General features: G+C 45.8%; 1 protein-coding gene across 1 annotated transcript; it reads left to right on the forward strand.

The window, feature by feature from the left end:
• Positions 1–582: 582 nt before the first annotated feature.
• SHISAL2A (shisa like 2A) lies at positions 583–22,575 on the forward strand (the record flags this gene model as incomplete). Its single annotated transcript, XM_079720796.1, is given in 7 exon segments — positions 583–865; positions 4,544–4,656; positions 4,660–4,667; positions 11,137–11,210; positions 11,213–11,275; positions 22,335–22,418; positions 22,421–22,575. Coding segments are annotated over 7 exon segments (780 nt in total).
• Between the last annotated feature and the right edge of the window lie 454 nt (positions 22,576–23,029).

The raw sequence follows: 23,029 nt of genomic DNA on the forward strand, positions 1-23,029 counted from the left end.
AGAAAATGGATAATAAATTATCATATATTCACTAAGTGGAAAACTATATAGCAGTAAAAATGAATGAGCCAGACTGAGCATACACATCAATATAGACAAAACTCAAAAACATAAGACTGAGTGAAAAAAAGCAGGCTCCAGAAGAATACATGCAATGTGATGCCATTTATTTAAGATGTAATCACATGTAAAGCAATTTCATACATTGTTCAAAGATCCATACATATGTGATAAATGCATGAATAAGAGCATGGGGATGATAAACACCAAATTCAGGAGAATACTTATGTGGGGAATGAGGAGTATGGAGGGCAGGAGTTGGGCTTCAAACAGGATTGATCAAATTTTTCATTTCTTAAATTTGGGTAGTACATGGGTGGTTCTTGTATTATTCTTTATGTTGTTTGTGTGTTTTAAAGATTTCATAGGAAGACAAACAAACAGCAAACTAACGAAAACCTAAACCCAAAGAGTGACCACTTAGAGTTGGGGGAGAGCTTAGCTGGTATCAGGAGATCTGAGCCTCAGTCCGGTTTGTCCCTGGATTTCATGTTCCAACGTGGCAAAGTCACTTCTCTCAGGATGAGACGCAAGAGCCTCATTCTGGAAAAGAAGGGAAAGGATCAGTCTTGGGCATCAAGGGAGTGGTCGTGCGAGGAACTGGCACTTGCGCTTAATGCACGTCAGCGTCCTTTCTTTGCTTCTCCAACTGCGGTGACCTGCAAGCTGGCACCGGAGCCGGGTCGGGGATGGGGAGAGCCATCGGGGAGGGGCGTCGGGCGGTTACAGCTGGAGGCAGTAGGGCAAGGGGAGAGGGGGGTGCTCCGCTGCGTCCAGAGTCCAAGGACTCCGGGCAGACCCCCCGGTGAGCGAACCGAGTCCTCACCGCGGGTTGTGCCCGGGTTCTCAGCCTCCGTGGGCTTCGGTCACCGAGCTGCGCGGCCCACGACAGCGAGGGGCGTTTCTTTCCTAACCCCTGAGGACTGGGCTCCGGAGCAAGGCTGCCAGGTCTAGAGTGCATTGTTTTGAGAACCACGCAGAAGGAGCTTCCAGTTGCTGTGACTCACTGGGTGCCAGGCTTCATGCTCTTCCATCTTCACTACTGCCCTAATGCAGAGAGGGAAAGTGACCTGCCTAAGGTCACACCGCAGGTGACTGTAGCTTATTACTTGTATATCCTTAAGCAAGTTACTTAACCTCTCTGGGTCCAGTTTTCCTATGGGTAGAGTGGGTGCAAAATTATGTGTGTATCTGGAAGACTCCATACCAAAGTATTAAGAGATATTTCTACCTGGTGAGGTAATGGGTGATATTTTTTCTTTTGGTTTATCTGTATTTTCTAATTTGTTGTTTTATAATAAATATGTACATATTTAATTATTTTTATCTTTATTAAGAGAGTAACACTGCACAGAGTTGTGAGGACTGAAGGAGACTATGAAAAGCACAGAGCACAATTTCTAGTTCACAGTGTGTTCTCCATAAATATGAGTTCTCCCTGCTTACTCTTCCCTCCTACACTTTCCTTCCCCTCTGGTTGGAGACTCTGGCCCCCAGACCTCAGGTTGGGAGGAAGGAGGCGTCTATTTACTAGCTGTGTGGCTTTGGATAAATCACTTGTCCTCTCTGAGTCTCAGTTACCTTCCCTGCAGAATGGGAAGAAAAACACCTACCTCAAAGAAAGTTTTCAAGGACTACATGACATGCAAGATGGGAAACTGCCTGGCACATAGTAGGTCTGCAGTAAGTGTCTGTAGGAAGAAACATGACGCACATGATGAAGGAACAGGCATTAGGGTAGGTTCTAGAGCAGAAGAGGTAGAAGATTTTAGCATAGATTCCAAAGAGCCCAAGGGGTCCACTGATAGAGTTCAGCATGGGAGAGGTCCATGAACTTGGATTGAAAAAGATTACATCCTTGTTTTCACTACCTCTAAGTCAAATTTAGCATTTCCTTCTATCATGCATGTAAGCAACAAATCACAGTAGTATTAGCAGAACCTGTCACTTTGTCACCAATAGAAATCAGTTATTTTTGCATTGCATTATAGTAGCAATATCTTGAAATACTGTTTACACTCATTCACCATCTCAAAGTTACAATAGTTAATAGACGAATCTCTCAATCTCATTATTTAATGTTAAAAAAGAACTAATTCACAAAATAACTATTTTGATAATGATTCTACATAATTGGTATCCTTTGTAATCCTAAGTAATTTACTTTTTGTAGTTAAAAATATTCTTCTGCATAGGGGACCATAGTCTTCATCAGACTGCCAGAGAGGACCCTTGGCTAGACAGACATGGATACTAGTCCTGCCTGGGCCACTGGCTGCTTTGTGACATTGGCCTTGTTATTTCTCTCAGGGGCACGATCATCCCTGCTTGGCTCACTCCACAGGGTTGCTAGAGGAACAAATTAATTCTTGGCTGGAAAAGGGCTTTGGAAACTGTTGACAGCTTCCCAATTTTGCCAAAAGCCAGAGCACAGTGCTTTGCACCTCACAGCTGAATCCCACGTCTCCAGGAGACCCCGATCCTTTCCACAGGACTGCACCCTTTCTCTTTGCTCTCCATCTAATAAAGAGGCCAAAGTGCACCTCCATTAGAGTAGTCATACAGTTCCCAGTTTCCAGAGATTCATAGCTGAGGGGAGGAATTTTCTGGAGGATAATAACAATTCCTTCCCGTTTTCATATTTGACCTTACAGTAACCCTTGAAGACACTACCCCCTCAAAACTCTTCCCTTCTTCAGATGGTGATCCCTCTGTGGCCATGGTCCCTGAATTTCCCCCTTCACTGCCGTGTCCTGTGATCATCTGTCCGACTCCCCCACTCTACTGTGTTTCTCAAGGGCAGACCCAGATCTGATCTCTCTCAGGGGCTCCAGAGCCCAGGTCAAGGGCATGGCACACATCAGTATCTGAGGAGTTGACCTGGAGGAAGAAAAGGAACCTGAAGCACAGAGAGAAAAAGCAGAGAAGGGGTAGCACTAGGGCTTGAGCCCAGATCCCCTGATGCCCATGATTTATCCCATACACACTGAAAGCAAGGGATGGAGGAATTAGGGACTCTCAAGGCATCACATTCGCTGTTTCCTACTCTACCCACTGCTGTGAGAAATGAGGAGAGCTAAACATTTTGTAATCTTGAGTGGGTCCCTGCCCATCTGTACAATGGGAGGTATCAGATTCAGTGACTTTCAAACCTTTTTGACCTGACTCAAAATAAGAAATGCATTTTACATTGTGATCTGGACCACAGTACATAGAGACACATGTAAATGAAACAAACATTTTATGAAAGAATACTTAACTTTGCTATTTGCGGTGCGCATTTTCTATTCCATTAAATTTTTTTTTTAATGCCAGCTGTAACTCAGCAACTGATTACATGACCCATAGGTCCTTTTCAGCCCCAACACTCTGTGATTGGCTGAATGGGAAGTATTGACAACTAAAGTTCAGCAGTCCCTAGTCCTGGTTCAGTGTAACTGGGCCATACTGTGCACCTCTCAGAGCCTGGGTTTCCCCAGTGTACCCTGAGAGGACAGACAGGCAGTCTCCAACGGCTTCATACAGTTCCTTCAGACTGTGGTTCTCTGATCCTAGTGAGAACACCAACCTTGTGATCTGGAAATGATGTGTGAGAATGGAGAGGTGTGTTGGCTTTGCTTCCTGCTGGGTGGAGTTACCATCTGGACATCCACTAGCCCCCCTTGTCCTAGGCCAGTGTGGCAGAGAGTATGAACAGGGGAGCGTGAACATGTCAGTGCATGAGTTAGCTGCTCAGGGAAAGGAAGTGGCAGGCAAGGAAGCCAGAGGATGACAACATATAAAAGTCACTGGAAAAGAGGCGCTGACAGAACCCCAGAAAGAGCAAGGGCTTGGGAACAAGACAGACCCATGTAAAATCCCATGGGCTTAAGAGCCCCGGAAAATGACTTTAATTTGACCCTAAACTCTCATTTATAAAATGATTATGAAAACCCCTGGTCCTCTGGGTTGTTGTGAAGGTTAAGTGAGGTCGTGCATTGATCATCCCTATACTGACCCTAATGTGTGGTCCATGGCAGGTCCCCTGTCTGTGTCCTGCGCTAGCCTGGGACTGCCCCGCACAGCGCCTAGCACAAGGGCGGGCGCTCAGCGCAGATGTGGAATCCAAGCAGGTGGCTTCGATTCCCGCTCTGCCACCCCGGACATGCGCTGTCTCTCTGAGCACCCAGCGCCCTAGTGCATAAACTGGGAACGTAGTGGGGCCGGTGGGGGACGCTGGCAGAGACGCGGGCGGCTCCCTCCTCCCGGCTCCCGCCCGCCTTCCCGCCGCTCTCCACGCCCTCCTCCTCCCTCCCTCTCCCTCCTCCATCTCCCCTCCTGCCGAGCCCTGTCGGCGTACCTGGTCGTCTCCCTCCGTCCTCGGGGACTCTAGGTCTCTAACCGCTGCGTCTCCGCGCCCCTCGCTGTGTCTTCCTCGTCTCTGCGTCAATCTCTGTCTCTCGGCTTATCTCTGCCTCTCTCCCTGTATTTTTCTCGGGCTCAGTTCTGTCTCCGTCCGTCCGTCTCTCGGCGGCCGTCTTCTGCTGCGGCTTCCGCGACCACAAGTACTGCTGCGACGACCCGCACAGCTTCTTCCCCTGCGAGCACAGCTACATGTAGTGGCTCAGGTACTGACCCTGGCCCTAACCCCACCTAGAACCCCACTCCAGTCTTAGCCCCCGTGCTCCATCCTCGGCCCGGCCGCCTGCTAAAGTCTCAACCCTCATCCAGGTGCCCACCACCACGTCAGCACCGACACCCACCCAGCCGTTACCCCCTCAGGCTCTCGCCCTGTCACCAACCCAGCTCCCCCTGTGGCCGCTTCTCCGCTCCATTCCCCCATTTTGACCCAACTGTTATTCAGATCCATCCTTGAACCTCACACCAACTCCACCCTGAAAAACCTTCACTTCATCCCCACTCCAGACATCATCATCCACCACCCTCAACCCAACCTCAAACTACATAACAAGCCCCAGCCTAACAGCAAACTCCCATCTTGCAGCCTTCACAGGATACCCAGACTCCTCCCTTATCCAAGTACCCACCAGGGTCCCCTCCCTAATGCCATCGTCAGCCTCATCCCTGACCTTACCCACTCCCCAGTACTTACTCTATCATAAGCCCTAACCTCCGCCTCAGTCCTCCCTGCAACCCCACCTCAGCTCTCCTTCCTCACCCCAACTCCAAACACTGTCTAGACCTACATTCAAACCTCACTCTCAAGCCTTAATACCTCACCTGATGCTACACCCCAACTCAACCCGAGCCTCAGCCCAACCTCAATTCTTTTGTTCCCTCTCATATTTAGTCATTCTTCCAGCCACCCCTTCCTGAGGCCTTAGCAATGCCAGACCCTGTGGTGAGTTCTGAGCTAAGGCAGAAGACCAAAGACTCAGAGTTGTCTCCAAGTGCATAACGAGACAATGACATAATGCCACAGCAGAAGCCAGATCAGCGTAATTTGGGTGAATCCCCACCACAGGACCTCAGTTTCCCCACTAGTTCAGAGAAGCAGGTGGTTAGGCCAGTGCTGACATTCCTGGAACCTAAGTGTGGGACTGAGAGGGCAACAGGTCTCAATCTCTGTGGGTCTCCAAAGGCCTCACCCAGAGAATAGGACCTGACCCTGAGCCTGCTCTGAGAAACAGGCATCAACGAAAATGGAGTGGGCTGCCTCAGTAGACAGTGATCTTCCTGTCTCTGGGATTATGTGACCAGAGGCTGTATGCCTGCTGGGTGGGAAAGGACAGTCTGCCTCTAAAACCTCTCTGAGCCTCTGTCTTTTCATCCATCAGATGGGGAGGATGATTTCTGACTAGGGCAAGGACCAAATGAGATCAAGAGGTAAAATCAACTTGGCATATGCCACTAACAATTACAGATATTATTGGTTTTCTAGACTGCTCAATCTGTAATTCCAAAGGATTTTCAGATGGCCAGGTTTTCAGATCCTGCACATTTGGTTGCTGTCACCTGGGGAATTATATTCATATATTCTCTGTTCATCCATATTTTCATTCATTCATTATAGCCTTTGCTTTGTGCCAGGTGCTAGGCTAGGCACTAGAGACACAGAAATCAATGATTCCCTCTCTGAGGAGCTCACAGTCCATTTAAAGAGATATGACGTGCATCTAAAATATAACAATGGAGTATTTGTTGAAGACCCACTGTGTACTTAGTACTGAGCTGAGTATTGAAATATGACAGCACTGACCTCCCTTTGAGGTATGGAAGCAGTGTGGAGCTTTGGGGCTGGTTAGAACCTGGTCCAAACTTTGGCTCTGTTCCCTTATTAGCTATGTGAATTTGGGCAAATTATCTCCGAGTCTCTTTTGTCATCTTTAAAATGGCAATAGTAATACCTGTCTCATGGAATTATTGTGAGGATTAAGTGCAATAATGCATGTGAAAGTGACTAGTGTATATAGTAGGTGCTCAATAAAAGGGAGTTCCCTTTCCCTGGCTCATAGGTGGGGAAAGTGAAGCTCAGAATATGAAAGTGAATTGTCCAAGATCTTCCAGCAATGTCATGGTACACTGAGATTTAAAGAACATTACCTAACACCATCCAAGGGCTAGATGCATTCACACATTCACAACGCTGGCACGTCTTCTCTCCATCTTACAAATGAGAAAACATGAAAGAGGTTAAGTTACTATCTTAGAGTACTCCAGTGAGAGGAAGTGGCAGAACTGGGATGAAAACTCAGGCCTGTCTGGTCCCAAGCCCAGGCTTGACCTGCTGCACAAATGTCTAAATCTAGCCTGGCTCTCATAACCTGCTCTACTCAGATCACTTGAAAAGATACTCACTGACCCTCTGCTGTCTTCTGGACACTGTTGTAGCACTTGGAGACACGGAGGTGAATAAACTCCTCAGCACCCAGCCAGGATCCCATCCCACTACTACCACCCCCTTCCCTATACACCCCTTGTGGTCCCTCTCCTTGCCTTGGACCCTCTTGAGACACAGAGTGCTTTAGTGGCTCAAACAGTGAGCTAGAGGGTTGGATGGGGTGATCTCTGAGGTCACATTGCATGTTGCGTGCTTCCATTCTATGACCCCAAGGGCAGCTGAAAGGTTCTAGCCTGCAGGGCTGACTCTTCCTAGGCATGGCTATAATATGGTTCATAAACATCACAGACAATTGCAAAGTGGAGGAGGGAAACTGGGGTCCTCAGGACATTAGGTGATCAGTATACTCCAAACCCTGAAACAACCCTTCCGGCATAGGATGTCAGAGCCCCGCCATTGCAGGGTGGAGAACTTGTTTTGTTCTGGACTCCATTTGGCCCTTTTCATGAAAGCTGGCCCTTAAAAACATGAAAATCAGCAGGTAAACACTGTTTCCTTGGATAGTGCTCAAGAAGAATTGCTGTCTTTAAAAGCATGTCTCAGGACTTCCCTAGTGGCACAGTGGTTAAGAATCTGCCTGCCAATGCAGGGGACACGGGTTTGAGCCCTCGTTGGGGAAGATCCCACATGCCGCGGAGCAGCTAAGCACGTGCGCCACAACTACTGAGCCTGTGCTCTAGAGCCTGTGAGCTCCAACTACTGAAGCCCGCGTGCCTAGAGCCTGTGCTCTGCAACGAGAGAAGCCACTGCAACGAGAAGCCCATGCACCGCATCGAAGAGTAGCCCTCGCTTACCGCAACCAGAGAAAGCCCACGTTCAGCAAGGAAGACCCAATGCAGCCAAAAATAAATAAATAAAATAAATAAATTTATTTTTTAAAAAAAAGCATGTCTCAGGAAATGAAGACTCCCTGTGGAGAAGCAGCTGGTGCTATCACATGTCTGGCTGACTTTCCAAACATCCTTTATCAGTAGTTCTATTTTTTATCAGGACTGGCGGTCAGGCACTGTATATACACTATCTCATTTAATCTTTATGGACACTTGGTGATATAGTAACTTTTATGAATGAAGAAAATGAAGCTTAAAAGGTGAAGGATTTTTCAGCTTATATGTGAGAGAACCAGGATTCACACTTAGAACTGTCTGACTCAAAAACCCTAACAAATGTTAGACCATCCCTCCAGTTCTTTCCTAGAAGTCACAGTGGGTTACCTGTCTTTCAGAGTCATAGATCTGTGAAATCCTAGAAGGCTAGCAGCTCTTCAATCCAATTTCCCACCATAGGCAGGAATCTCTAACTTCATTGAAAGGTGGATTCATCCAGGTCTTGTGCAAACCTGTCCGACAGTAGGAAACTTACCACCTCTTGAGGCAGTACATTCACCATGGGAAAACTCTGATCATTTGAGTTCATCTTATACTGAGTACAGATTTTCCCCCTTGGACCCTCTCTTGTTGTTCCCAGCTCTGTCCTTGGGAGCTTGTTCCTCCATTCCCAGACAGACCATCAGAGCAGTGCCCACTACCTGACTGACCACTGATCTGGTATATATCCCCTCAGCTTTCTCACCCACTCCTCAAAGGATCCTACTTTTACAGGGCTTTTTCCAGCCAGGTGCCCATGGATGTCCCTTGTAAAGGGTGTGGTCCCAACCTGAGCCCGAGTCTTCCAGATAACAGCCTTATAAACAGTGAGTATATCTCAAGAAAGGAAATAATACTTAGTTAAATAGTAAACTAAAAAGTAGTAAGCTAGTACTAAAGAACTAAAAAGTACTATATGCTCAATGTGGAAAATGTGGAAAGGACAGGAGAAACAGAAAAGGAAAGCATCCGTGAGAAATCCAGCGTCTTAGCTTGGGCTCCCCAGAAGACTTGGAAACAAGGATTTGAGGGCAAGTAGTTTATATGACAAGCAATCCTAGAAGATACTGGTACAGGGTGAGGAAGTGAGATGGGAAAGGGAAGGAGCTAATGATGGTGTTACCAAGCAAGTCACCACCAAGGGCCACCAGAGCTTAAACTGCTGAACTCTGCCAGCCAGTGTAGAACATACTCTCAGAGTCATCCCATCTGAGGGCCAGGAAGCTGGGCATTTACATACCAATTTCTTTCAGTCATTGGCTGTGTGCTGGTGGGAGAAGGGAGGCATTAATTTTCCTGTACTTTTGACCTGTTCAACGTGCAGACAGAGACTGTTCTGGGCCCAAGAAAGCCCTCAGACAAAGAGATACATTTGCGGGCTTTTGAAACCCTGGCCAGAATATTCCACAACTGTAAGACCCAATGGGACACAGACAGGACATCCACAGCCTGTGCTACTACCAGAGAGACAGTCCGTTAGCATTTTAGTGTATTTACATCCAACCTTACCTATGTTATATTATGCATGTATATGTTATGTTTATGTTTATTTATTTAAGTTAGGACTACACTATATAATTAGTAGTGGGTCCTGCTTTTTTCACTTAACATTATCTCATCAGAATTTATCCTTGATCTTAAATATTATTTGAAAACATGTTTTTAATGGCTCTATACTATTCCACTGCAGGGATATCCAATAATTTATTTAGCCTTGGGAAAACAGACTCTCCAAAGCTCTAAGGTGTTTCTGTTTAGTGGAAGTTAGCCATCAGCTAGCTGGGAGTGAAATCCAACAGAAATGGCAAAGGCAGGAATCTGAGGCTGGGGTCAGGGCTAGGAGGGGTGGGCAGAAAAGCTGCAGGAGTCACAGGCAGAAAGGGCACACAAACAACCCTGGTGCTACCTATCCCCTACTATTGGGAGAACATCCCACAGTGTTTGACAAAAAGTAGGTACTCAATAATAGTTACTAAGTGCCTACTATGTGCTGGAGCTTGTACAAGGAGAGAACAAAGCCAGTTAAACATGGTCTAAGTCTTCCTACAAAAAACACATGAGGAATATGTTGAACTTCTATGCACCAAGAATATTACATATATCATTCATCCTCACTACCAACTGTGAGGTGCTGTGTTTTGATCATTCTCACTTTTCCGACAAAGAAGCTGAGGCTCAAAAGGCTAAGTAATTTCATCAAGATCTCACATCGAGTTAGGTACAGACCTGAGTCCTAAACCAGGTGGGTCTGTAAGAGTTCCAAAGCTCTTTGTTCTTTCCCTACCACATTGGGCTGCCTGACCAAGTAGGAAGTGCTAAAGGCCCAGAGTAGGTGTCCTGGCTGGGTGGGCCTGGCCTGGAAGAAGAAAGGAGAGAGAAAGAGGACCAAGGAAAGCACTGAGGAGGAGACATTTGAGATGGGCTTTCAAGGACAGGTGAAATTCTGATGTGGGGAGATGATGGGAGAGATCACGTGAAACAGGAAAGACAGTGGCCCCCCAAAATGAGCCAGAAGGTAGTTGTCTGGAGACCAGGTGACCAAGGCCTGACTTGGGGCAGAGGCAGTGAAGTTGTGGGGTGAGGGACCAGAAGCAGGGAGGTGTTCTAGACATGGAGTCCACACTGGTGTGATGACCCACTAGAGACTGGGTCAGAAATTACCTTGAGGCTGGAAGGACAGTGGGTATTGAACTAAGGCCTGCTATGTGTCTTGATTTTTGATAAATTTATTCATTTTTGGCTGCGTTGGGTCTTTGTTGCTGTGTGCAGGTTTTCTCTAGTTGCAGCGAGCAGGGGCTACTGTTCGTTGCAGTACGCAGGCTTCTCATTGCGGTGGCTTCTCTTGTTGTGGAGCATGCGCTCTAGGCACGCAGGCTTCAGTAGTTGTGGCACGTGGGCTCAGTAGTTGTAGCACACGGGCTTAACTGCTCTGCAGCATGTGGGATCTTCCTGGACCAGAGCTTGAACCAGTGTCCCCTGCATTGGCAGGCGGATTCTTAACCACTGCATCACCAGGGAAGTCCCTTGATTTTTAAGAAACAGCAGTGTGGGGAGGGCTCTTTAAGATCATCTCTAGCTTCGTGGGGTGGCAGCAGGTTGAGGAAAGGAGAGGAGAAGAAAGGGAACACATACTGAGTCCCAACTACATGGTGACACTGATCCATGTCAAGTTATGTATGTGGTGAGTACTTGCCACATAGTTGATGCTCTTTCCCATGCTTAGGCCCAGAAAGCCTGTTTAAGGCAAGGAGAGACAGAACAAAAGTTAAAGTTGGCTGATTCCTATAACACTACAATACTTCTCTTATAACATGCTGCTTCCCAAGTCCTTTCCTGACCCTCTGCTCCCTTATGGTTTTCTCTCCCCAGTATTGGTGCTCTTGTGGGCCTGTCCATAGCAGCAGTGGTCCTCCCAGCCTTCATTGTCACCGCCTGTGTGCTTTGTACCTGTTCATCAGCTCAAAACCCCACACAAAGTTGGACCCAGGATTAAGCTTACAGACTACAGGTAAGAAAGAGGTCACATGATTTCCTTGTATTCAGCAGGTTAGCACCTTTGCAGAGGGTAGATATTTAGAAATGATGTTTGGAACATTTGCCTCAAAAGTGTTTCTGGAATATTCTGAAGCAGCAGCACATTTCTCAGGAGGTTCATGATATGAACATTTCCATCCCAAACTCTTCCATGTGCTCATTGTTAATCAAAATAATTTGATTATAGTCAGCATCCTATTTGTTACAGGAAGATATTATTAAACATCCTACAATATATAGGACAGCACCCTACAATAAAGAATTATCTAGGGCTTCCCTGGTGGCACAGTGGTTGAGAGTCCGCCTGCCGATGCAGGGGACACGGGTTCATGCCCCGGTCTGGGAAGATCCCACATGCCACGGAGCGGCTGGGCCCGTGAGCCATGGCCGCTGAGCCTGTGCGTCCGCAACAGGAGAGGCCACAACGGTGAGAGGCCCACGTACCGCAAAAAAAAAAAAAAAAAAAGAATTATCTGACCCAGAATGTCAATAGTGCTGATGTTGAGAAACCCTAGAATAGAAAGAGACTCCAGAAACAGACTAATTAAAGAATATAATAACATGAATAAAATGTTTAATTTTAAAAATAAGGGAGGGGGCTTCCCTGGTGGCGCAGTGGTTGAGAGTCTGCCTGCCGATGCAGGGGACACGGGTTCGTGCCCCGGTCCGGGAGGATCCCACATGCCGTGAAGCGGCTGGGCCCGTGAGCCATGGCCGCTGAGCCTGCGCATCCGGAGCCTGTGCTCCGCAACGGGAGAGGCCACAACAGTGAGAGGCCCGCGTACCGCAAAAAAAAAAAAAAAAAAAAAAAAAAAAAATAAGGGAGGGCTTCCCTGGTGGCGCAGCGGTTGAGAGTCCGCCTGCCGATGCAGGGGACGCGGGTTCGTGCCCCGGTCCGGGAAGATCCCACATGCCATGGAGCGGCTGGGCCCGTGAGCCATGGCCGCTGAGCCTGCGCATCCGGAGCCTGTGCTCCGCAACGGGAGAGGCCACAACAGTGAGAGCCCCGCGTACCACGAAAAAAAAAAAAAAAAGGATAAAAATAAGGGAAATATTGGCAAATTTGCCTACATCAAATACAAATAGACATCAAATACAAATAATACAAAAGATACCATACATAAAGTTAAAAAACAAGTGGTGGACTGCAAAGATATAAATACACACACACGGTCAATCCTAATTATTTGCAGATTCCATACTTGTGAATTTGCCTACTTGCTAGAATTAATTTGTAACCTCAAAAATCAATACTTTCAGTGTTTTTGAGGTCATGTGCAGATGTGGATGTGCACAGAGCAACAAAAAATTTGAGTTGCCCTATCACACACATTCTCAGCTGAGGTTGAACAAGGAAGGCCATGCTCTGCCTTCTTGTTTCTGCTCTTATACAGTAAACAAGTGTCCTCTTCATGGTATATTTAGTGCCACATTTTTGCATTTTTATGATTTTTGTTGGTGGTTTTGCTGTTGAAAATGACCCCCAAATTAATGCTGAAGTTCTGTCTAGTATTCCTCAGCACAAGGCTGTCACGTGCCTTATGGAAAAAATACATGTGTTCAGTACACTTTGCTCAGACAGGAGGTATAGTGCTGTTGGCCATGAGTTAAATGTTAATGAGTTAGCAATATATATTAAATAAGGTGTTTTTAAACAGAAACACACACAAAACAAAGTTATATATTGATCGACTGACAAAAATGTGACCAGAGGCTCACAGGAACCTAACTTTGTATTTCCCCAAGGAGCAATAATTCAGTATTCACTAATTCAGTGTTTGTGGTGACTTTTTCGGACATAACTACAGCGACTAATGAGAATCAACTGTATCTAAAATAGAGACAGGATTGATATCCAGAATATATAAGCATATCTTTGAACAAGTGAGAAAAACATAATCCACTAAGAAATACAAATGCCCAACACACATGAAAAGATGCTCAACCTTACTAATAATCAGGAGAATGCAATTTAAGAATGACATACCTTTTATTAAAATGATTACATTGGCAAAAATCCAAAAATGGATCACATTAATAGTGAGAAGTTTACATGGGGGGAATGGATACTCTCATATACCACTGATAAGAATAAATTGGTAGGGCTTCCCTGGTGGCGCAGTGGTCGAGAGTCCGCCTGCCGATGCAGGGGACACGGGTTCGTGCCCCGGTCCGGGAGGATCCCACGTGCCGCGGAGCTGCTGGGCTCGTGAGCCGTGGCCGCTGAGCCTGCGCGTCCAGAGCCTGTGCTCCGCAACGGGAGAGGCCACAGCGGTGAGAGGCCCGCGTACCGCAAAAAAAAAAAAAAAAAAAAAAGAATAAATTGGTAAAACCACTTTGTAAAGCAATTTGGCACTATCCATTTAAACTAAAAATGTACATACCCTATAACTCAGTAATTCCACTTTTCTAATTATCTGCCTTAGAGATATAGTTGCACTAGGAGAGGACTTGTAAAGATGGATTCCATGACAGCTTGTCACACTGGAAACAAACTAAATGTCCATCAGTAGAGGAATAATAAAATATGATACTGCAGTTAAAAGGAATGAATTAGCTCTATATAGGCTATCTCATTTGCTCTTCACAATAACCAGGCAGAGTACAGAACTTATTACTATCCATTTTACAGATCAGGAAACCGAGGCCTCAGTCACCTAGTGAGTGAGTGACAGAGCCAACTCCACCTCCACCTTCCTTCCTCTCCTTATCCCTGTGCTGAGAAAGGGAAGTCCCTACTTTATGCCAGATACCATTTGAAACTTTACATGCACTGTCTTGTCTAATTTTCCAAACTACCCCAGTGAGGTAGGTGCTATTATCACCCATGTTACAGATGTGAAAACCAGGTTCCAGGGAGGTCAGATAACTTGCCCAAGGGGTCACAGTTTGTAAATTGCGGAGCTGGAATTCAAATATGTGTGTTTTTCTGCCTCCAAAGTCCTACTCTTTCTACCTCACCAGGCCAGGTGTGTGGGGTGCTTCTGCTTGTGCCCTACTCCCCTCATCTCTCCCCACCCTATCCCCTGTAGCCTTTCTAACTCAAGGGAACACAGTTCACCCGTCCGTCGGTCCTGTGAATGAAAACCACCCTCCTGCTTTTCACTGCTCAGCCACCAGCTGGATTATTCAATTATTCAGTCATCAGGGTTTGACACAGCTTGTGTTCTTGCTATTTGCTTCCTGTTTTTCAGATGGAAAATGCATTTCCTGACTGTTCACTAAATGACAGTTTTTGGCTCTCTCTGCCTTTTGCCCAAACTCAGCTCTTAGCACCTCCCTTTTTTCTTCATTAAGTGCTGTCCTCTCCTTCCTCTGAACCCACAGCATCAACCCAGGAGCCTCTTGTCCCTCCTGCATCTGAGACGTTTACAGGCTGCTACCTTACACTCATCAGAGCTTGCCCCCTTACACAGACTTTCATCTGTTTCCATCTCCTTCTCTGGCAGGACATGTAGAGAGATCATTAGCCCCATTTTACAGGAGAGGAAATCAAGGCTCAGCCAAGGGAAGTGAATGGCCAAGTCTACACAGCTGGTGAGCATGTACTGCTGGGATGTCAACCCCGATCTCCTGACTCTAAAGCCCACACTCACTGCACATGGTACCTGGGGTCCTGATCGCTGAGTCTGGGGGCAAGGACGGGATGGGGAGTTCCTTGGCAAGAGCAGAGTGGAAATAGAACAGAGCTTCTGAAAATAGGCTCCCTCTGCTGCCCAGATGTTCTGTACTGTCCCATTACCCCCACCCTACCCCATCCCTCAAACTTGGGATGCAACAAAGACCGTAAACTTTTTTATTCTTGTACTTTGTGAGGAACTAGCTTGATCAGAAGGCTGACCGAGCTTCTACGTTTGTGCTAGGCACTATGCCAAGGACTTTAAACATATTATCCCATTTAACCCGTTCAACTACTCTTACCAGGTGGTTATTATCAATCCTATTTTACAGATGAGGTGAGTGAGGTAAGTGTGGAATTGATATTCCAACCTAGGTACATTTAATAAGAGACAAAAAGTGGGGGGGAAAAAAAGAAAGGTAAGAGTTCAGTTCTCATCCTCCTCTGAAAAGTGTTGGTGGGGATATCATTAATCAGCCATTCTCACTAATTCATAGGGCTCCTAGAAATCAAGTCTGATGTTCTCACTGTATCAATGGGTTGCTGAGGCCCAGAAAGGGACATTCATGTGCCCAAGGTCACCCAGGCATCTGGCCAAGCCTTTGCCTCCTGGGCCAAAGATCTTTTCCTGTAGCAGGCCCTCTTACCTTCCAGGAAGGGTTCCACTTCCTCAGAGCCCACTGCTTTTTAATTAACCACGCTTGGGGAGGTAGTACCTATGACCCAAACAAGCCTCAGTGATGGGTCAGTCTTGACTCATCTCCAAGCAGGGAGAGAATCTGAGAACTCCTTTCCTGGCTGGTCACTACAGGCTAAGACCCCAGGTAATGGGGGGACTGGCCAAAAGGTCCCTGGAGAAAGGTGGGAAAGCACAACCCTGGGCTGGGGTGTCAGAGAACCTGGCTCTAATCCTGGCTTTGTCACTCTTATTGTGTGGCCTTAGGCAAGTCACTTCTCTCTGGGCCTCAGTTTACTCTGTAAAATGTGTACAATAATACCCACCAAGAAAGCTGTAAACCTAGAGGTGATGCTTACATAGGAGCTACTTAGTCTCTGATACATGGTAGACTTTTAACGATGAGTAACCCTCATTTTAATTATTATTAGGCACTTAGATTTTTACATGTTAGTCTCCTCAACCTGTCTGTTAATATCTCAAATATAGGAACCATGTCTTAAGTGCCTTTGTATCCCCAGCACCTAACAGAATTCCTAACCTATACTAAAGGTATGCTTGCTCTGTGGAAAGAGCCCAAGCTTTGGAATCAAGCAGAATGGAAAGTGTATCCTGGATCCAATACTTAATACCTGTGTCAGTGCTAACCTTCTCTGTCTGGGCCTCAGTTATTTATCTATAACATGGAATAATAACACCTACCTCAGAGAGTTGTTAGGAGAATCAGATAAGATTGTTGTACCAGCGTGTTTTAGCCAAACATGGATCTTATTGTAACTTGAAAATTGAACTTTTTATATTTGCCTTTAGGCATCCTCCTCTCCAAGTGCCTCTTGGCTAGCACCTTGATAAGATAGAACTCCCTCCCCCAGGCTTCAGGCACCACTGAGGGACTTTAATAACTTTCATTATATATTAGCCAGAGGAAGAGGCAGAAATATATATGTGTACTCAAGAGTTGGACCATTGCCTATTCTGCTGGTTTCCCTGGAAGGGAATTGAAGGGTTGTGGAACTGAAGGCCCTGGGATACATATGTGAGGGAATCCGTGGGATCTGGGAAAGATAATCATATAAAAAAGACATGCTGGGTCCACAAGTTCAGTATGAACCTGCATTGTGATGTATCTGCCAAAAAAGGGTGAGTGGAAGCTCAGATTACAATAACAGAATTATAGAGTCTGGAAGCAAGAGAATGATGGTCCTTCTTTACTCCCAGTTGACTAGAATGCATCAGCTGTCACAGCTCAGAGGTAACATTTTAGCATCCACTCCACAGGTTCCCAACTTTGTGTTCCAAATATATCACTGAAGGGTCCCCAAATATAGCAATGAGGATTCTTGAGCAATTTCCAATATTTCAAAGGTTTTACTGGGACCAAGTTTCTTAGTTTTGAGCTAGAATTATATTAGTCCAAGGAGGGTAATTAGCATGGGCTCTCTCCTGCTAATCAGAACTCTTTAATAGAAAATGGGAGGGGGGGAGCTAGTACCTAATAAAGGCAGTCTATTATACAGACAGAATCCTTTACAATTTGAAATTCCAGGGAAAAGAAAGAGAAAAACAAGACCAGCCCTACTTTCTACCCCATTTTATAGAATAGTAACTGAGATCCAGAGAGGAGAAGAAGTTAGCCCAAGATAGCACAATGATTTAATATCAGAATGAGGATTTGAGCCAAGGTTTTATAGCTCCTAGAAGCCCAAGGATTCCCCCTGAGCCCTGACTGCCAGCTGCTCAGAGACCCACAATTTCAGAGGAACTTTGACCAATCAGAAGGTGATCAGAGGCAGGTGACCAGCTTGGTCTGAGAACCAGATTATGTGAGTATCGGCTGAAGAGCTGGGGACATTTGGCCTCAAGCAAAGGAGTCTCAGTGTTCACAGCCTAGGACCTCCAGTCTCTGCAAGGCTACCCTGGGGCGCGAGGAAGAGACATTTTGAGAGAAGCCAGAGAACAGAGTTAGGATCAGTGGGGGAAGCCATAGGAAGGCAGATGTTAATTCAATAAAGCTGGGTCTTTCTTAGAATAAGACCTGAAATACTTTTGTAAAGCGCACCCTCATCACCATGGGTCGTATTTAGTTCGTCAATTGTAACTCTTGGTTTAAAAAAAAAAAAAAAGCACCCCCAAGCCTGGAAGGTAACCAGGAAAAGGCTAAATGTGGGATTCAGTGAAAGAGATTCTTGCATTGAATAGAAGATTGAACTAAATCCCTGTACCAAATGGAATGCCTTAAAATGCAAGCTTAAATAACAAAGGATCCCAAAGAATCTGCAAAACAGACACAGAGAGATGCACAAAACAACCTTCTAGACCTAATAAGTGCATTCAGCATGGTCATAGTATGTAAGGTCAGACCCAAACATCAATTGTATTTATATATACCAGCAACAAACAACTGGAGACCAAAATTTTAAATATAATATCATGTATAGTCACTCCAAAAAAAAATGAAATACTCTGGTATAAAACTAACAAAACATGTACAGGAGCTATACGATAAAAAATACAAAATGCTAATGAAGAAAAGCAAAGAAGACTTAAATAAATGGAGCTAGAACACATAGTAAAGCCACAATGAGATACCACTTCTCATCTATCAGCACCCTAAAGTAAAAACACTGACAATCCAAAGTGAGGACATGGAACAACTGGATCTCTTATATACTTCTAGTGGGAATTAGAATGGTATAGCCACTTCAGAAGACAGTTTGGTGTTTTCATAAAGTTAAACATACTTACTATATGTATTAGTTTCCTATGGCCACTGTAGCAAATTACCACAAACTTGGTGGCTTAACATAACAGACATGTATTCTCTCACAGTTCTGGGGGCCAGAAATTCAAAATCAGTTTTGCTGGGCTGAAATCAAAGGCTCCATGGGTGAATCTGTTCCTTACCTCTTCCAGTTTCTGGTGACTGCCAGCATTCCTTTGCTTGTAGCTGTATCACTCCAATCTCTACCTCTGTCTTTACATCACTGTCTGTGAGTGTCTATCTCCCTCTGCCTTTCTCTCTCTTTTTAAAAAATATTTATTTATTTATTTATTTATTTATTTATTTATTTATTTGGTTGCGCCAGGTCTTAGATGCAGCTCGCAGGCTCCTTAGTTGTGGCTCGTGGGCTCCTTAGTTGTGGCATGCATGTGGGATCTAGTTCCCTGACCAGGGATCAAACCCTGACCCCCCTGCATTGGGAGTGTGGAGTCTTATCCACTGCACCACCAGGGAAATCCCTGCCTTTCTCTTTTAAGGGCACTTGTGGTGGCATTTAGGGTCCATCCAGATAATTGAGGATAATCTCATGTCAAAAGCCTTAATGTCATCACATCTGCAAAAACCATATAAGGTAACATTCACAGATTCCAGAAATTGGGACCTGATATCTTTGGGGGTCACCATTCAATCCACTATACCATACAAAACAGCAATCACACTCCTAAGTGGTCCTAGAGAAATGAAAATGTGTGTCTGCACAAAAACCTATATACAAATGTTCATAACGAATGAACTGTCAATACACATAACAACTTGAGTAGATCGCAAGGGTATTAAACAGAGTGAAAAAAGCCAATCTCAAAAGTTGTACACTGCATAATTCCATTTATATAACACTTCTTAAATAACAAAACTATAGTGTGGAGAAGGGGTTAGTGGTTACCAGAGTTAGGTTTAGGAGGAAAGTATGACTATAAAGGGGTAGCATGAGAAGATTTCTTTGTGGTGATGGAACAGTCCTTAATCCTGATTGTGGTAGTGATTATATAAATCTACACATGTGATAAGCGTTCATAGTACTATACACCAAAAAAAAAGTCCATATAAAAATGGGTAAAATTGAATAGGATCTGTAGTTTAGTCAATTGTACTATGTCAATGGCAGTCTCCTAGTTCTGAAATTACTCCATGGTTATGTAAGATGTTATCATTGGGGAAAGCTAGGTGAATGGTACAATGGAACTCTCTACTATTTTTGTAACTTTTTGTGAGCCTTAAATTATTAAAAATAGAAAGTTCAAAACAAAAAAAACATAAAAGGAATTTTTTGGCTCTGTCGATGAGAAGTCCAAAAGTAGGATGAGCTTTAGGAATGGTTTCAATAGAAGTTCACAATGTCCTCATGCTTGCGGCTTTGTCCTCTGAGATTCTCTCAGCTCTGCCCTCTATCTTGTGTTGGCTTTCTCCTCAGACTGATTTTTCCCATGGTAGTAAGTTGGCTGCCAGCAGTCCCTGGGACTCTGTGCTTTGTGTTCCCACCTAGCCAGGAGGAGAAAGAGGGAGCTATCTCTTCCTTCAACCAGGAGGAAAAAAAGGCCTGAGCTCTACCCTGATTGGACTACCTCAGGTCCTGTGCCCACCCTAAACCAATCACTGAACCCAGGGAAATGCTATGCACTGATTTCTCATCCCTGTAGCAAAGGAACAGGACTACTTGATGGGCTGGGATCAAGCAGGCCCCCCTGCTGGAGCTGAGATGGGGCCTATCCTACCCAAACATAATTGCTATTACTGGGTGGGAAGAGGTGGAATGGATGTTGTGTAGCCAACTCCAATGTCTCATACAGCCTCCTTTTTTAAAAAAAAAAAAATTTAATTATTTATTTATTTTTGGCTGTGTTGGGTCTTCACTGCTGCGCAAGTGCTTTTCTTTAGTTGCGGCGAGCGGGGGCTACTCTTCGTTGCAGTGCATGGGCTTCTCATTGCGGTGGCTTCTCTTGTTGCAGAGCACAGGTTCTAGGTGCGTGGGCTTCAGTAGTTGTAGCACGCGGGCTCAGCAGTCGTGGCTCACGAGCTCTAGAGCACAGGCTCAGTAGTTGTGGCGCACGGGCTTAGTTTCTCCACGGCATGTGGGATCTTCCCGGACCAGGGCTCGAACCTGTGTTCCCTGCATTGGCAGGCGGATTCTTAACCACTACGCCACCAGAGAAGCCTTACAGCCTCCTTCTTGAAATTCACTCTTCCCTTGGTTTCAGAGGCACCATTCATCCTCGGTCTCTTCCATCAATGGGTTTTAAAGCATAGGAGTTTTCTAGACAAAGAAGGTATAAAATGTCATTCTAGGCAGAAGAAACAGTAAAAGTGGAGACCCAGAGATATGAAGGAATGGACCCATTCAGGGAACAATGAAATTTTGGTATAATAAAGCATAGAGTTCTTGAGGGAAGAGTAGTAGTAAAAAAGCTAGAGAAGGGATGATGGGGCTAGTACATGAAGAGCCTTGAATGCACCTCAAGGATCACAGGTAATGGGAAGACATTGAATGCTTTTGAGAAAGAGCAGTACATGGACTCACTTCACCTTAGAAAGATCTCCCTGGACTTCCTTAGTGATGCAGTGGTTAAGAATTTGCCTGCCAATACAGGGCACATGGGGTTCAAGCCCTGGTCTGGGAAGATCTCACATGCCATGGAGCAGCTAAACCTGTGCACCACATCTACTGAAGCCCACGTGCCTAGAGTCCGTACTCGGCAGCAAGAGAAGCCACCGCAATGAGAAGCCCACGCACTGCAACAAAGAGTAGTCCCTGCTCGCCACAACTAGAGAAAGCCCGCACGCAGCAACAAAGACCCAACACAGCCAAAAAAAAATAAATAAAATAAATAAAAAGATCTCTCCAGCTATAGCCTGGAAGGTGGCCTGGAGGGGACCCAACCAAAGGCTGTTTTGCCTGGGCAGAAGAAAATGAAAGCCTGACCTAGTGTGGTGGCCTTGAGGATGGAGAGAATGGGTGGATATGGCAGATAGTGATTTGGTGGAATCAACAGGACCTGGTGAATTGCTTGACTTTGGAAAGGGGTAGGGGTAGGAGGTGTGAGAGTTGACTCACATTTCTGGCTTGAACACTTGATATACTTTTTATCCAAGAAGGCAGGAATGCTTAATTGTGTGAAATGCTCCCAATAAGCCAAGGGAGACAATAACTTATAAGTAACCATGGGATTCAGTGACAAAAAGTTTTTTTTTTTTTTTTTTTTTTTTTTTTTTTGTGGTACGCGGGCCTCTCACCGTTGTGGCCTCTCCCGTTGCGGAGCACAGGCTCCGGACGCGCAGGCTCAGCAGCCATGGCTCACGGGCCCAGCCGCTCCGCGGCATATGGGATCCTCCCAGACCGGGGCACGAACCCGTATCCCCTGCATCGGCAGGCGGACTCTCAACCACTGCGCCACCAGGGAGGCCCGACAAAAAGTTTTAAGTTCTGTTGAGGGCAGAAACCAAGTAAGCTGCAGCAGAATAAGTCATGAATGGGAAGTGGGATATAATAAGGCCAAGTGAGCTTCCTATCAAGCTCAGGTATAAAAGAAGGAGAGGATTAAGCAGCCATTGAAGAGACTCGTGAAATCTATTCTTAAAGCAGAGAATAATATATGTTTTTAAATTTTCCAGCACTTCCCTGAAGGCTAGCTGTGTAGTAAGCCTGTATCTTCACCTATAAAATGAGTTTTTAATAGTACCTACCACACAGGTTTATGGTGAAGGTGAAGTCTTCATATGTAGTAACAATTGTTTATTGTCTGTCTCCCCCATTAAATGTTAAGTTCATGAGAAGCATTGACAGCTCCTAGTTCATGATGTGGTATATGGTTAATGAATATTTGTTAAATGAATGATGAATTTAAGACTCTGAGCACAATCCTGCCCAAGGTAAGCACTCAGGGAAGTTCAGCATGTATGATCCCGATGGAAAGGAAGGGCTGCAGGAGGAAGCCCCATGCCCTTGGCTTGCTGTTTTCCAGACCCTGATGAGGTACTGCCTGACCGCCAAGGTGGGAACATGGGCAATTCAGTGGAGGTGCCGGGAGTGAGCCCTCTCGGGCAGAGTCACCCTTCCTGAACCCATGGCCGGACTGCAATGAAGAGCAGGCTGTGGACCCCAAACGCCTCCTCCAGCACTGCTTCATGGCTACAGTGACAGCCGGTGACATTCCAGGCAGCCCTGAGGAGGCCCCTGTCCCCAGTCTAGACCCAGCTCCATAAACACCCAATAAATGTCTCTACACCATCCTCTTCTGGATTCTCTCTTCTTGGTAAAAAGGTGGGGCTGGGGATAATCAAAGGGACTTTGGAACCTAGCAGCATAAATGAGGGCTTTTCCTAGCAAACCCACTCAGGTCTTACTGTGGATCCAGCCATGGTGCTCTGCCTGGCCCACTGTGGGCCGAAGGGAGTTTAGACATGGGTCCCTGGTAAAATGGTCCTAACAACTGCAGGCGATCAGGGAGAAGCCTGGGGCCTGTAGAGACTCAGAGGAGCCCCTTGCCTAACCTGGGGAGTCAGAGAATTCGGACTTGGTCTTCCTGCCACAGAGCAGATGTACTTAGGAAGCCCAGGGAAGATGACCAGGACCCAGGGGCAGGTGACTCGTGCCCCTCCAGCAGCTCTGTGTCGCTCCTGGAGGGAGTCCCTTGCCAAGGAACAGAAGGAGAGGGAG

Source organism: Hyperoodon ampullatus (assembly GCF_949752795.1).
Source record: "Hyperoodon ampullatus genome assembly, chromosome: 2".
In the NCBI taxonomy this organism is placed as follows: domain Eukaryota; kingdom Metazoa; phylum Chordata; class Mammalia; order Artiodactyla; family Ziphiidae; genus Hyperoodon; species Hyperoodon ampullatus.